The following is a 16,461-nucleotide window of genomic DNA, read 5'->3' on the forward strand; positions in this document are numbered from 1 at the left end:
TGTAAAGCTAGTCAAGTGTTTGATAACATGTAAAGATAGTCAAGTGTTTGTTAACATGTAAAACCAATCAAGTGTTTGGTAACATGTAAAGATAGTCAAGTGTTTGATAACATGTAAGATAGTCAAGTGTTTGGTAACATGTAAAGATAGTCAAGTGTTTGGTAACATGTAAAGATAGTCAAGTGTTTGTTTACATGTAAAGATAGTCAAGTGTTTTGTAACATGTAAAGATAGTCCAGTGTTTGGTAACATGTAAAGATAGTCAAGTGTTAGGTAACATGTAAAGATAGTCAAGTGTTTGGTAACATGTAAAGATAGTCAAGTGTTTGGTAACATGTAAAGATAGTCAAGTGTTTGTTAATATCTAAAGATAGTCAAGTGTTTGGTAACATGTAAAGATAGTCAAGTGTTTGTTAACATGTAAAGATAGTCAAGTGTTTTGTAACATGTAAAGATAGTCAAGTGTTTGGTAACATGTAAAGAATGTCAAGTGTTTGTTAACATGTAAAGATAATCAAGTGTTTGGTAACATGTAAAGATAGTCAAGTGTTTGGTAACATGTAAAGATAGTCAAGTGTTTGGTAACATGTAAAGATAGTCAAGTGTTTTGTAACATGTAAAGATAGTCAAGTGTTTGGTAACATGTAAAGATAGTCAAGTGTTTGGTAACATGTAAAGATAGTCAAGTGTTTGGTAACATGTAAAGATAGTCAAGTGTTTGGTAACATGTAAAGATAGTCAAGTGTTTGTTAACATGTAAAGATAGTCAAGTGTTTGGTAACATGTAAAGATAGTCAAGTGTTTGGTAACATGTAAAGCTAGTCAAGTGTTTGGTAACATGTAAAGATAGTCAAGTGTTTGGTAACATGTAAAGATAGTCAAGTGTTTGGTAACATGTAAAGATAGTCAAGTGTTTGGTAACATGTAAAGATAGTCAAGTGTTTGGTAACATGTAAAGCTAGTCAAGTGTTTGGTAACATGTAAAGATAGTCAAGTGTTTGGTAACATGTAAAGATAGTCAAGTGTTTGGTAACATGTAAAGATAGTCAAGTGTTTGGTAACATGTAAAACCAATCAAGTGTTTGGTAACATGTAAAGCTAGTCAAGTGTTTGGTAACATGTAAAGATAGTCAAGTGTTTGGTAACATGTAAAGATAGTCAAGTGTTTGATAACATGTAAAGATAGTCAAGTGTTTGTTAACATGTAAAACCAATCAAGTGTTTGGTAACATGTAAAGATAGTCAAGTGTTTGTTAACATGTAAAACCAATCAAGTGTTTGATAACATGTAAAGATAGTCAAGTGCTTGTTAACATGTAAAACCAATCAAGTGTTTGGTAACATGTAAAGATAGTTAAGTGTTTGTTAACATGTAAAGATAGTCAGGTGTTTGTTAACATGTAAAGACAAATATTTATTAATACTTTTTAATCTTTGTTTTATTCAATTGTTAATATTTAGATCCAGTGTGAAAGTAAAATGGAGTTTGTTTCGAGATTTTGTGAAGTTTTTTAATGTCGTCTTATAATTCAGTAGCCATGAAAATATCGATATATCGGGTAATTATATTGGGTTTGTCACTTGGATCACAGAAGAATGTATTTTCGAGGTTAGTCACGTCGTATTCTGCGAAGGTGAATCCGACGGGTTAGCCCATCGTGACACCGTCGATTTGTGCATATACTTTTCCTCCGGGATCAGTGAAAAGAAAACAAATGACAGTTTTGAAATATTCACTTAAAGAATTATGTTTTTTTTTTTTTTAACTAAACGTCCTTTAATTTCTGGAAGACGGTCTTTGAAATAGTAAACCATTGTCCGGGAAAGTGTTTTTGGTTTTATTTTTGTTTTTGTTTTTGTTTTCTAGAAAATACTCGAGAGAAGGAGAAATTTGCTAGCAATGAGTCGAATGATCAAGATGTGAAATCGCCTAAAATTGGCCATGATAATATTTACCTTTTAGTTTCACATTGATATAGACGACTGTATCGAGTGGATTGTAGAATTTAACGATGCCCTCATTGCACTGTCCAGTTACAGAATACAAAGTTGTTGAAGGATTCTTGCTGGGCAACAGGACGCAACCTTTGACCGCATAGGTGAGTTTTCCTATCTGTAAGAAAAATCGAACACAAAGAAAACTAGGAATTAACATTTTACATGATTATAATGAAGGATCAATGATATCTGCTTTTCATGTTAATGTTGCTGATACAAAACCCAACTCACGGTCGTGTCAGCATCTTGTAACAGTTTATTGTAAGCAGACGGAACATTTGCCGGAAAGAGACAGCATGAAATCAGCTGGACGATAAAGTAAAAATGCTGAAAACAAAACTTTTGACAGCAGAAGACAATATTTAATTACATCAGAGTAACTAGCATGCCGACCGGCGTTGCCCGATGTATAAATATTATATTTTAATTAATGAATTTTTTTTATTTATTATAAACAGAAATACTGTAAGTGTTAAACGTAACGTTTAGTTTCTTTAAAAAGAAATAAAGTAATAAAAAAAAAACGAAAAGAAACTGAGATATGTGCATGCGAGTACTATGTTTTTTCTAAACCGTTCACTTCTTCTAAATAAAAAAAATACCGAAGCTGAGATCAAAACCAAAATCTAAAGACAGTGAGTCAAGTACGATAACCATTAGGCCAGCTTAATGATTTTTTTTTGTTTTAAAAATACGTTGTAAATGTACAGTTTTGCTCAAATAAAATAAAAGACGAGGCGATTTGCTAGGTTTATCAACATCATTGGAGATTTGGGAAAACTAAAGAAATAAAACTTGTCTAAACGATATTTTCGCTCCAACTGTTGTAAGCAGGAAAATGAAATCGAGTGGATACTGTTAAAAAGTAGTCCAACACGGTGGCTTCTGATTGACTGGTCGACTCATCGCTGAAGACTACACCTGTCTATTCAGTATTACGTAACACACGTTTACACACGGGATCCACACATCGTATGCAGAGTACGTCGCAATGAACATGGGACAAGTAATAACTTGACTCTTTATTTTTGTAACAACGACATTTATTTTTCCATTCTCTGGTCAGGTGTGACTTCTCATTACGGTTGTGACATAATCCACGTTTCTAACGTGATCCTTCTCTCTGACTTCTGCTCTCTCAAACGTTGTCCACGTCTCTAACATGATCGTTTTCTCTAACGTGCTCCCTCTCCTTTTTAGAGTATTTTTCTTTTCCCTTACCGTGACGTCATTTCGCATACGGCTCGTTATTTAAATATAACTGCCATATGCAACAGCAAATGAAAATAGTGCATAAAAATATATAACTGCTACATAATCATTCCTCCCGATGCATTGAGTATTTTGAGAGACTGTCTGTGAGTCGCTTAGTTACCATTAGCCAGGGATGTTTTTTCTCAGCACCAGAGCCAACGTCATCTCCACCATTTTTGAAATGGTTTTATTTTCCTGTTGACAGAATTATGTTGCTGGTTCTATGCAGTTCTATGAGGTTCGCTCTCCCAGGCTTTGTTTTCTCCTTTTGAGGAAGAGGTTAGTTCATTGCTAATCGCCTGAGCCACCCTTACCGGAAAATGCTGATGAGTCTGCATGGGTATTTTTTTTCAGGCCCGACTACTTTTCCTTTGGGGTATTGGCTCTTCAGTTTTACTTTCCGACCCTTATGTCACATCTTCCAACCGTGGAAGGGAGATAAATAGCCTTCAGTTTGAAATAGCAGCAAACACATGAATGAAAATTAGACATGTTACATTATTTGATTATCCTTGTCTTTATTGTTATTTTAACAAACTTTTCTATTGAAATAATTTATGACCTTCTTCTAGGTTTATCTTTTCGAAATTGCAACTTTTTATATTGAACTCAGAAACTGGTATAGAATTATAGACTGAACACTTAATTTAATTTCTACTGAAACTTCTTTTAGAAATACACTGGGTACTTACAAGAAGGACAACATGAAGGTTGCCAACATCTTAAATAAAAAAATTTCTGTAGAACGAACTGGATTCAAACTTGACACATTCCGGTTCTCAACCACTGAATCACCGTCAGCCCCTTTTTCATTATTAAAAAGAGGAGTGAAAGTGTGAATGCCTAATAGTCACCATCTTCGAGTGTCTTCGGTCTCTCTGTATAGGGGTTGTCAGGAGAACCTGACAGGAGTATACTTTGCAGTATAAGTAAATCTTGAGAAAATATTAAGGATAACATTGTATTCGAAACCAAAATAAAATCCCCTGAGATTACCTACACACTGACTCATGCAGGAAATGGTACCCCTTCCCATATTGAGGCTCCTACAGGTAACGGCAATAAGTTGGATACTCACCACGACAATAATGTCCCCTATTCTTTATATGTGCCTAAACCTAAGCATAGATTCCAAGCTTTCTTAGAACTGCACGCCTGTGGAACATTCTTCCGTTTTTCTGCTTTCCAGCTGACTACAATTTGGTCAGCTTCAAGTCCAACATAAACAAGTTCTTGATGAGCCAAGCCATCCTCTTAAGTAATTCAATTTACCAAATTTCCACTACTAACGATTACTACAATCTTGTCCCATTGACTAGTGTACACTCATTAACCCTTATCCTCGAGCGGCCTCCGAGCCTCGATAAGTTGTGACTCCAATGTATAAAAAAAAACACCAGATAAATTATGGATATGGAACTCATTCAAACTCGGCACATGCAGGCTTTTAGTTCGTGTCATTAGCCACATAGACACTGTCACACCTCTTCTTTTAAGAACCGTTATCACGGTGATTGAATAGCAAGATCAAACTAGTGCGCCTTACCTGCTCGCAGACGAATGAAATATCACAATACGATTCTTTCTCAGCAAGTGATGATGGGACGAAAGTCAGCTGAATCGACAAAGAGGAGGCTGGGGCGACACTGATCGGCCATTTCTCTTCTGGGTATTCGTTAAGACGGAAGCTTTTGTCGCTGAGGATTGGAATCATTTCCCACGTCTCATCGCTTTCATTTGCCAACACAATTTCCTGTGAGACAGACCTGCACGACAATATAAATGACAAATTTTTTCAACAAAGTTTTTACAGAAAATTCACTTATTGCAAAAAAAATTAAATGCCAGAGATTTACATTATAAACACAAAATTTATCTCATAACCTGCATTCAGTTCTGAGAAACAATGGATGTTCGTTATAATTGTGAAACAAACGTTGCGCAATCTCCAACCACATCTCCTAGGGCGACATTGCTTGATTTCAGTGGCAAGAGAAATTCAGGATGATTTGAAAAAAATCCGAGATAAGCAGATAATACAGCAGCTGATATTCGCAAATAGTCTCCCATTTTAATACTGACTAGGCTCAACATTGCTTAACTTTGGTGATCTAATGATTATGCCATATATAAATAACCAGCAGAGTGACTCGATGTTACCCGGGATTAAATTATGATGAACGAATGTTTCACAGATCCAATACCTTTATTGTCATCAAAATCGGTGAACTAATCGCATTGCATGAGGAGGAAGCTTCACATGATCCCCGCAGTTACTTAGTCCACAATACATGGTCGTATACATTGCACTGTAGAGAACCTATTGTTGATTTTATAAAATGAGTTTTATATATAACAATTTGAATGAAAGTTTAACATGCAAAAGTCAAGTATCATAGTTCAATTGTGCTCTAAAAAGAAACATTCATTTTGAACGCACCCCTGTCATGTTAAGGAATTTACTATGGATTTTCTATGCCTGGTCTTACTGCTTGTGCGAAGATAATGGGTTTAATTTAAATTTAAAATGTAAAAGCCAAGTATCATCATGAAAGTATGCTTTAAACAGAAACATTCACTTCAAATGCACCCCTGTCATATCAAAGAATCTGTTACTTTCTGCTTCTTTCATGGGATCCTTTCGATTATCGATACTTATCGATTATCGATACTTATCGATTATCGATACTTATCGATTATTGGTTCTTTATCGAAGACATTCTGATACAAAACCTATCTAAGAACACTATCAGATAAACAAAGTATGTTTTGTGAAATTTTATAAAACTCAGCCCAGCTGTTGCAGAGTCTATAGAGAACAAACTCCCACACACACACAAACACAAACAGACACACACACATACACACACACACAAACACACACACACAAACACTCACACACAAACACTAAACCACACACACACACAAACACACAAACACACAAACACACAAAAACACAAACATATACACACACACACACACGCGCGCAGAAACACAAGCGCCAAAAACACACACAAACACACACAAACAAAAACACATACACACAAACACACACACGCAAACACAAACACACTCACAAGCGTACAAACACAAACACACACACACAAACACAAACACACTCACACAAACACACACACACAAACATACACACACAAACACACACACAAACACACAAACACATACACACACACAAACGCAAACACACAAATACATGCACACAAACACACAAATACAAACACACACAAACACACGAACACAAACACACAAACACACACACACAAACATATAAACACAAAGTTACTTCCATATAATAGTAGATAGATGACATAAGAATGGTATATTAAACAAAGTCAGTTGTAAGATTGAATACTTGAATGCCTGCCAACTTGAAGACCTTAGAGACTCGAAAATAATGTCTTATTTGATCCCCATTTCTCTATATTGTATTCCGAAAATTATTCCATGGAAGCGTTGATGACTGGAAAACTATTTATCTGATCAGACTGAGAATTTGTTAATAGTTCGAGTTTCCAAAATATCAAACCCATGCATCAAATTTGTAAAAATGAAAAGTTGAAATTCCATCAGGATTTCGATTTGGACTGTAATTTTCTATGTCAAAAGTTAAGGTATGACATAGGAGCGAGAGAAGCTGGCAAAACATCAACATATGCTTTCGTGTTGATTTTGGTTCAAATTTTCACTCAAGTACAATGTGCATGCTGTTTGGTTGGACGAAAACGTCACATTTGATAAATTCAGGGAAACGCAACTAATTGGCTCAAAATGTTTTTATTTGTTTTTATTCATTCAAACGGGTTTATACACTGGGACTATACATGCAGAAACGATTTTAGGTACTTCACGAGTGGAAAATGAGATAAGTGTTTGTTTCCACAATTTTTTTTTGTGTACCTGGATGTGTTGAAGAGTGTGGTGATCCCCTGGTGCAATTATGTGGCTACTGGCAGATCCTAGGTGTGGCAGCAAGACTAGGTGCCGGCCCACAAGTTTAAAGAGACCAAGGCTTAGCTTCAAGAGTGCTACAACGTTGTACCCTTCTCTCACTAGCCTCTCTCCTCCCCCGACCTGAACCCGCTGGACTATTTTGTTTGGTCAGACATGGAAAACAGCACCAACATAACCCTCACAATACCAAAGCCAGCCTGATTGCCGCCATCCACCAACAATTCGCTAAGTTCCTACCGGCACTTGTAGAAAAGGCATGCTCTCAGTTTCGGACCCGTATCGAGGTGGTGCTTGAGGCTGAAGGTGGCTACATTGAATAGATGTCAGCTCTACTACATACTCAAGTTACCTGAATTAATTTTTTCAATAAAAGTTTTAAAGTAAAGCTGTAGTCTTGTTTTCTTTAGGGTGACAAATTTATCGTTCCACTCTGTATATTGTACCTAATATAAAGTAATGATTTGAAAAGTTTTCAAAAATGACTATGGTGCCATCAGCTAGAAGCGAAACCAAAACATTTAGCATTCAATCCCCATTGTCTACTGATGTAACTGTCGGAAGATATATAAGAAACAGTTAATATTAAACGACTTGAATTACTTGGAGCATGCGCAGAAAGAAGTCAAAATATGTTGGCAAGTTGAAACGAACATTTTACATTTCAACTTGCCGATATATGACTGTATGTATTATTCATCCATCCAGATAAAGAGTTTACTCGTTAAAAACCATCCCTGGTGTATGATTACTATTTCCTATTAATTTTAGTGTTATGTGATAAGTAGTTAAGAGTGTATCGGTTAAATATTTACACACCCACTCACACACACACACATACACCTGCATCTACTGTTTTATGTATATGGATTGTTGAATTTTGAATTATCTAACTTGATAAGAAGTGTATCCCTTGATTTATGCATATAGAGTGCTGTCCCTTGCTTTTGTGTTAGGGTATTTTTGTAATAAAAATGGTTTCTGGATAATCGTGCTGTGTTTATTACAATATTGACAAGAATGAAAGCATTCTTCACAGAAAGCCGTAAGATATCCAGTTTTTAGTTTCTCCTTCGGATGATGCATTACACATCGAATATATCGTAGGATGTGCTCTTGTCAGAGGAGATTAAAACTGAATGCAACAAAAACCTAATAATGTATATTACCTCACTGCTTGTTGAATATACAAGTGTGTTGGATGGAGATCGCTCACCAATCAGTTGGGTTCCATGCTTTAACCGGATGTAATTCTCGTTTGACAACAGCAGTGGAAATAAGAAAGTTGTCCTCACAAAACCTTGCACAGAGAGACTTTAGTGTCCAGCAGGCATTCAAGTTTTATGTAGAAGACATTCAAGTTTTATGTAGAAGGCATTCAAGTTTTATGTAGAAGGCATTCAAGTTTTATGTAGAAGGCATTCAAGTTTTATGTAAAAGGCATTCAAGTTTTATGTAGAAGGCATTCAAGTTTTATGTAGAAGGCATTCAGGTTCTATCCAGTAAGCATTCATGTGACAGAATAAACTACGTTTTGACTGCTAATCCGTGAATGTTAAATTTAAAAAAAAATCATAAACTAAATAAATAAATAAATAATAATAATAATAATAATAATAATAATAATAATAATAATAATAATAATAATAATAATAATAAAGAATAATAAGAAAGAAATAATAATAAAAAAATAAATAATAATAATAATGATAATAATAATAAATAATAATAATAATGATAATAATAATAAATAATAATAATAATGATAATAATAATAAATAATAATAATAATGATAATAATAATAAATAATAATAAAATAATAATAATCAGAAGAAGAAATAAAAACAAATAATAATAATAATAAGAAGAAGAAGAAGAAGAAGAAGAAGAAGAAGAAGGATGATATAATAAAAATAAAAATAAGAATAAAATAATATAATAATATAAGGAATCTTACATGCCAAACTTGCACTCCATTTTAGGTAATACAATCGTCTCAGGCGGTTCACTTTTCAAGTTAAGTTGGTACCATGTTTCCCGGACATGTTCATTGAAAAAATGCAACCTTTCAAGAAGAAACCAAAAAAATCTATTACATATCAAGTTTCGAAATCTTTTGCATGAGGATTAATAATTTGAATAATTCGGACGACTATTCTCATCTTGGTTATTTTCACACCGTTTTGACCGATGTAAATTCCGACCTTCTTCAGATGTATATTTCTGAACTTTGGAATCTTTATGTCAAACTTGGAAAGCTATATTGAATTTTGAATTGAACCTTTATTTAACCCTTGAGGAAATATTATTCTTATTCAGTCAGCCATGACTTTCTGGTGCAACGGTTGAAGTGTTCATTGGCAATCAGTTCTTAGTGACAATATTCTGTGGATTGAAGGTTCAATCTTTACTATGGGCAATTATAAGATTAACATAATAAATAACATATCTACTCGGTTATGGATGACGGAACGAGAACAATCAACTCCTGTGGGTTAACTAAAGAGTTCAGAATGTAATTGTGTATTGTTTGCTTAGTTTGATATAAAATTCTCAATTTTGAAAAGATTCACCTGGAAGAAGGTCAGAAATTATTTCAATACAAAAGGTTGTTAAAATAACAATGAAGACAAGAATAGTTATTCAAACAATATAATTTAGTTCATCATAATATGTTTGTGAATCGTAAAATTACCTGAGCAGCATTGAGAAATTTTTATTGATATTGATTTCGGATAATAAGACGAGAAAAGGACAAACATTTAAGGTCAGAGTCAAACTAGAATGCAAATTCTATATAGACATAAAATTGGTTTTATCTTGTTTTTTCTAAAATTTTATTACATCATGTGTAGTCATGCAGAGAACGAATTATCAGTAAGTCATCATTCTAAAATTATTTAATCATATTATCAATAGTCTGTCATGCTTACATTTTTAAATAACATTATCAATAGTCTGTCATATTTAAATTTTTAAATAATATTATCAGTAGTCTGCCATGCTTACATTTTTAAATATTATTATCAATAGCCTGTCATACTTACATTTTTAAATGATATTATCAATAGTCTGTCATGCTTACATTTTACAATAATATTATCAATAGTCTGTCATGTTTACATTTTTAAATAATATTATTGTCCATGATAGTTACAATTTTAAATAATATTTATATTCATCTGTAATGGTTACCTTTTTACATAATATTATCATTGGTCTCTCATAATATTATCATTGGTCTCTCATAATATTATCATTAGTCTCTCATAATATTATCATTGGTCTCTCATAATATAATAATTGGTCTCTCATAATATAATCATTGGTGTGTCATAGGTTTAAATAATATTAACATTTGTTAGTTTTAGCCTGAAATCATATTTTGCTCACACTTTTACTTTTTAGTTTGAACTTACATTTTCGTTATTTGATCAAGCTTAAGTTTGAAATCGCATTTTTATGCCTTAACAGTACATGCAGATTAAATCTATTAAAATATCTCATCAATTCTTTGTCATATTTAATTAATCTATTACAATTTCTTCAAATTCTTTAAATTTTGATTTTTTAATAAAATATCCTCTTAATCAATTAAAATTCTTTTAAGTTTGATAATCTATTAAAACTTTTCTTTTGTCTATTATTTTTTTTTAATTTGAATAATCCATTAAAATGTCTTCTCGGTCTATTAAAATTTGTTCTTGATCTATTAAAATTTCTTAAAAAGTGTTAATATATTAAAATATCTATTTAATATCTGGCACATTTTGTGTTCGTATCAGTAGTGGGTACGTCCTTGAAAATCAGGGCAACAGTGACTTTGTTGTTGTCAGGCCCGCATATAGTTTGTTCAGTACTAGGAGTTTATTCTTCCCAGACTTTACCTTCTTTTTGAGAATAGGTTTGTTTATTCTTAATAACCAGAGACGCCACTATCAGAGAATACCGACAGGGCTGCTCAAGCATTTTTGTAGGCCAGAGTGAGCTTATTCTTGTGTGTGGGTTTTCAAAACACACTATTAGCCATGTGTTTAACGTCCTTGACAGGAAGTAAATAAGAAAATATTAAAATATCTTCCTTTCATGTTTAATTTATTTACATTTCTTAAAATTTGATTAATTTGTTAAAATTTCTTAAAATTTCTTCTAAATAAATAAAAATTTATTAAAATTCGATTATTCTGATAAAATTATTTTTAATGTGAATAATTTGTTGAAATTCCTTAAAATTTAATTAATTAGTTAAAATTTATAAAAATTTGATTAATCTCTTAAAAATTTTTAAATTTAAATTATTTGCTAAAATTTCTTAAAATTTAATTAATTTGTAAAAATTTCTTAAAGTTTTATTAATCTATTATAATTTTTGGAAATTTGAATAATTATTTCAAATTTCTCAAAATTTCATTTGTTAAATTTTGTGAAATTTGGATTAATCTCTTAAAATTTCTTAAAAATTGAATAATTTGTTGAAATTTCTTAAAATTTATTTAATTTCTTACAATTTGTAAAATGTGATTAATCTGTTAAAATCTCTTAAAGGTTAATCACTCTGCTTTTTTTCTTTCATTCTGCTTGTTAAGCTAACATTATTTCAAAAGAAATCAGCGAAAGACTGATTATTATACTTACGATCCTACGTGTTCCAAGAGAACGTTTGGGGAAAATGTTAAATTGTAGATAGCCTGTTGTCCAGCCGTTACAAACAGCGAACTTGGTCCATGCAAACCCGGCCCATTAATGGTCACTTGGAAAGACAGGTTTTGGTCAGTAGGGTTTGTAACGTTTATGTTTACGTAGGTTTTCTTCTGCAGAGGAGAAAAAAAAATCAAATTTGGAAAGAAGAATACAAATTAATTTCAATGAAGGCCAGGTTTCATTTCATACAACATTATATTACATACACAGGCCTGATAAACTCTTAACTTGGTCAAAAGTTGGAATGCGCTGTTGGTTTGTAAAGGAAAAATTAACTAAAATGACTGCATCCACTTCTAATTCTTGTAACCACACTAGCACCTGCACCATCCTGTGCTCTAATGGTAACAAAGTTTTTTACAACCTCAATAAATTCATCATCTAGATATATTTTCACTACATCTGAGTTTTCACCCATCCCCCCAACATTTCATAGAATAACTAGCGGTATTCACCCGGCGTTGCTTGTATGGAGATATATTGCTAAGCAGAAGCTTTATGTTTGATTATTTGTTTTACGGCATAACAACCCTTTTTGTGTTATTTAATGCCAAATCTAGTCATTTTTTTAAAAGATTTTATGTTTCAAATTCTTTATATTTTCAAATATTTATTTGTGGTGTTTGGTTTGGTTTGGTTGTTTTGTTTTATGGCATATTTTTATTTTACTTAGGAGTTACCACTTATGAAGGCGCGAAGGCCACTCGAGGGTAAGGGTTAATAAATGTAAGGTGATAGTGTAGTAATCGTTAATGGTGAAATTTGATAGAATTTTAATATTTATGGGGATGGTTAAACAAGAACTTGTTTACATTGGATTTGAAGGATACCATGTTGCATTCAACTGGGAGCAGGCCAGCCGAACAGTGTTCACAACATTCTTCAAAAAACCGCAAAGAAAACAAAATGATAGATAAGTTGTGTTCACTATGCACTTACCTGACACGGACCAGTTATATTGAGAATGTCGACTGGCGGACCAGCCTTAAAATTCATTTTGAGAATGTACCAAACATAGGCTCTATAAGATTCCTCGTTTCCTTCTTCTGAACTGCAAATATCATCACCATCACTGTCGACTTCTCTGAGAAAAGAATTTAAACAATTTGAATTTTTGAGATGAAGATTGATTATTCACATTATTTGGATTCTTTAGATTCTTTCTTCTCATCTTCAGTTGTGTCTTGTCAAGTTCGGAAATCTTTCTGTCAAACTCGGGAATATTTCTGTCAAGCTCGGAAATCTTTCTGTCAAACTCAGGAATCTTTCTGTCAAATTTGGGAATTTTCTGTCAAACTCGTGAATTTTCTATCAAATTTGGGAATCTTTCTCGGGAATCTGTGCAGAATTTCGAATGGAACTCTTTATTTAATCCACATGCTCTTGTTCTGTCAGCCACAACTGGACAAAAGTCCTAAGTAATTCGTAATTTTATTTTGAGTGTTGCTCGCACTGAGGATTGAACCTTCAACCTCCAGAAAAGTGTGATTTATATTTTCAATGTTATATACTAATTTGGAAAAAAATGCTAACACATTTCTCAAGCAATCTGGTACATAAAGGAGAGGTGTGTGTGTATGTATATGCATATGCCCAGCTAGTGAGGAATAAGCTGGGTGGAGGGAATAGAAGGGGTTGGGGAGAGGGAGGAGGACAGAGAGAAAGATAGGGAGACGGATAGAGAGGTAGAAATTTTAATAGAGACATGGTAAAATAATATATAAGGTTGTGTACTTATATTATTTAACATTGTCAGCACAGCATTTATTTACAACACAAATTTTACTGTTCAATTTTTAGAAGGGGGAGTATTTTGATAAAAAAAACAATGGAAAAAACAAGTAGGGTTATCATTTGATATTCGTCATCATCATACCCTGGAAATACCTTATCCAAAGAAGAGCAGTGACCATTTCATATTTTACATGCTGCTCAGCAGATTGTTATTTACTTCCTTCCCACCGCATAAAGATGTGATACAAGGTCGGTAGGAGGGGGAGATTCAAGCCAGCGCCTCTAAAGTAGAATTTTTGCCTATTAAAAATTATCTGGGTATCCTCGTTGGCATTCCTTGGTATGGAGCCTCAGGTAGCAAGCGATACACGTTACCAAAGGATTAAAAGACCGAGAGAGTAGACCTCCTAGAACTGCACAGGACGATAATCACAATACCACAGTTAACAGGGGAAAAAGCATTGCAATAAAGTCTTAGATAAACATACTTGGTTGGAATTGCGATTTTTTTGGTCAGCATGCAGTGGAACAGAAGATTTTTCACCATTCAACAAAGTTTCTATTTTATTGAACCTTTATCATCGAGCGGCTTTTAGTTGTAATAACTTTATTAAACATTATTAAAGACAAAAATAATTATAAATACAGGGTGTTCCAAAAGTCTGCTTTACTATAAATGGTAGTAAAATAAAAGTGGTGCCATTTTAAACCTAAATGCAATAAGTCGTTTGTAAGGCTATTGATGTTTTCATTTCTTTTCAGATCAAATAATGGCGTTCACTCAACCAGAAAAGGCGTTTTGTGTGCTTGAATTTGCAAAAACTGAATCATGAACATTTGTTCAACGTGCATTTCCAAAAAAATTCAGAAAACAGCAACCAGAAAAGAAGTTCATAGTGAGATGGTAAGTTCATGGCAGATGGGTGCTTATCCCCAGCTAAGAGAATGGGAGGAATAACAAAGCTGTTGCAACTATTGACAACGCAATGCTGGGACATGTTTGGCAAGAATTGGACTATCGGCTTGATGTGTGTTATATGACTAATTAGGCTCACATTGAACATATTTGAACATTCCATGAAAAACTTGAGATTCAAGCTTTCTGAATTTACCAGATGCGTTTTTATATCATTAATAGTTCTCGAGATATTCAATGTCAAAATTTACCCTTGATTTTTGGAACACCCTGTATTTTGTAGGCGTCAAAACTAGATTCTAATGTCTTGCGTTTGGAAAGAAGGTTTAATTCCTTGACAAATTTTTATTGTCTGAAAGAATAAAAGACTTACCTTGAGGAATTCTTCCCGGCCACAAAATTGATGACGCCTTCAAAACGGCCACATTTAACTGGGATAACATCGAGATGGTAATGGCCAACTTGACCACTGCTGACCGAAATGTATTCAAGTCCTTTCAAGAACGGTAGGTTTGAATGGACCTGTAATGAAAGAACAAAGATGTTAAAAGAATGTAACAATTACATTTTAATGGACGAGATTTCTTCTTGTTGTTTTTTTTTCAATGTAATCAAATGTTTTTAGGCCGTGCGGTTGAGCTATTATCCATTCTGTGGAATCCACCATTATTGGGCGTTTTATGCATATTTTTCCCCGCTTTTAAGACAGTTGGATTGAATATTTCAGCCCAAGCGCACGTGAAGTTCACTCCCGTTCAACTCAGTGATACTGAACCCTGTTTTTAACGTTTGATATCAATTATTTTCTCAACATTTTTCTTTTGTTTGTTAAGCAAAAGCATACAATGTATATAATTATAAAACTTGTTTGAATTTTGTTTTCTACGACCGGGTGATTACATATTTTAAAAAAGGGATGACAGATGAAAGAATATATATATATATATATATATATATATATATATATATATATATATATATATATATATAGCGATTAAGCTACACTGAATATTCTGTGTTTCATCCACTCTAGGACTCTTCAGGCTTATACGCATAAGCCTGAAGAGTCCTAGAGTGGATGAAATGCGGAATATTCAGTGTAGCTTAATCGCTATATATATATTTTATAACTTACTAACTAGCTCTACCTACGTATTGAGCACTTTTGAAGTAAATACTTTAAGTTTACGCATAAATTTATACTTTCTTATATTAATTTTATGTGAGTAAATGAAGTAGTTATATATATATATATATATATATATGTATATATGTATACACACACACACACACACACGCACACACACACACACGTCTACGTATGGGCGTGGCTGAGAGACCAAGGAATCGAGTAGAGAGTTGTATGTTTTGGTTTCGATTCTCGCTGATGTCACCCAAGTCATAAATATATTTGTTAGTTTTGATCTCACATTAGGTTCAATCTAATAATCAATAGAGAATTGTCTCTATAATAATAAATACATAATCTGCATGAATTAAATTATCATATTTAAGCGTATCTTACGACTGGGCAATGCCGGGATGCCTGCTAGTTAATTGATAAATTTGTTAGATGTTGCATGCCGCAGTGGTCACCAATTTAGTCTAAAGAAAAATTATGGCAAAGGCTATTCTTGCAAATGAACTTTTTCATTGGGGCCAGTAATGTAGTCAAAAGTTAACTTAAATTAATTTAAATTGACGACGACGATGTCGACGATAACGATGATGATTAAATTATAGCCAAAATGATGATGACGTCGATGATGATGATGATAATTACTCGACTTTTGGTAGACTTTTAAAGACAGACTCTGTTGCGAAAATCAAAAATACTCCATTAATTTGGTGGTCAGTATATATATATATATATATATATATATATATATAT

The 16,461-nt window shown here is 33.1% G+C and overlaps 1 protein-coding gene across 2 annotated transcripts in view; it reads right to left on the bottom strand.

Annotated features, from left to right (window-relative positions):
- The window catches only part of LOC145247277 (cilia and flagella-associated protein 47-like), a 215,467-nt gene that overhangs the window by 39,265 nt on the left and 159,741 nt on the right, over positions 1-16,461 (bottom strand). For both annotated transcript variants that reach the window (XM_080108883.1, XM_080108882.1), the window contains exons 46-51: positions 14,944-15,092; positions 12,860-13,004; positions 11,855-12,030; positions 9,177-9,284; positions 4,799-5,018; positions 1,957-2,113 (exon numbers count right to left, since the gene is read on the bottom strand). In XM_080108883.1, the coding sequence (XP_079965009.1) occupies positions 1,957-2,113; positions 4,799-5,018; positions 9,177-9,284; positions 11,855-12,030; positions 12,860-13,004; positions 14,944-15,092 (955 nt within the window). The remainder of the gene's footprint in view (positions 1-1,956; positions 2,114-4,798; positions 5,019-9,176; positions 9,285-11,854; positions 12,031-12,859; positions 13,005-14,943; positions 15,093-16,461) is intronic.

Source organism: Euprymna scolopes, chromosome 25 (genome assembly GCF_053919585.1).
Source record: "Euprymna scolopes isolate OS-2025 chromosome 25, ASM5391958v1, whole genome shotgun sequence".
Classification (NCBI taxonomy): Eukaryota; Metazoa; Mollusca; class Cephalopoda; order Sepiida; family Sepiolidae; genus Euprymna; species Euprymna scolopes.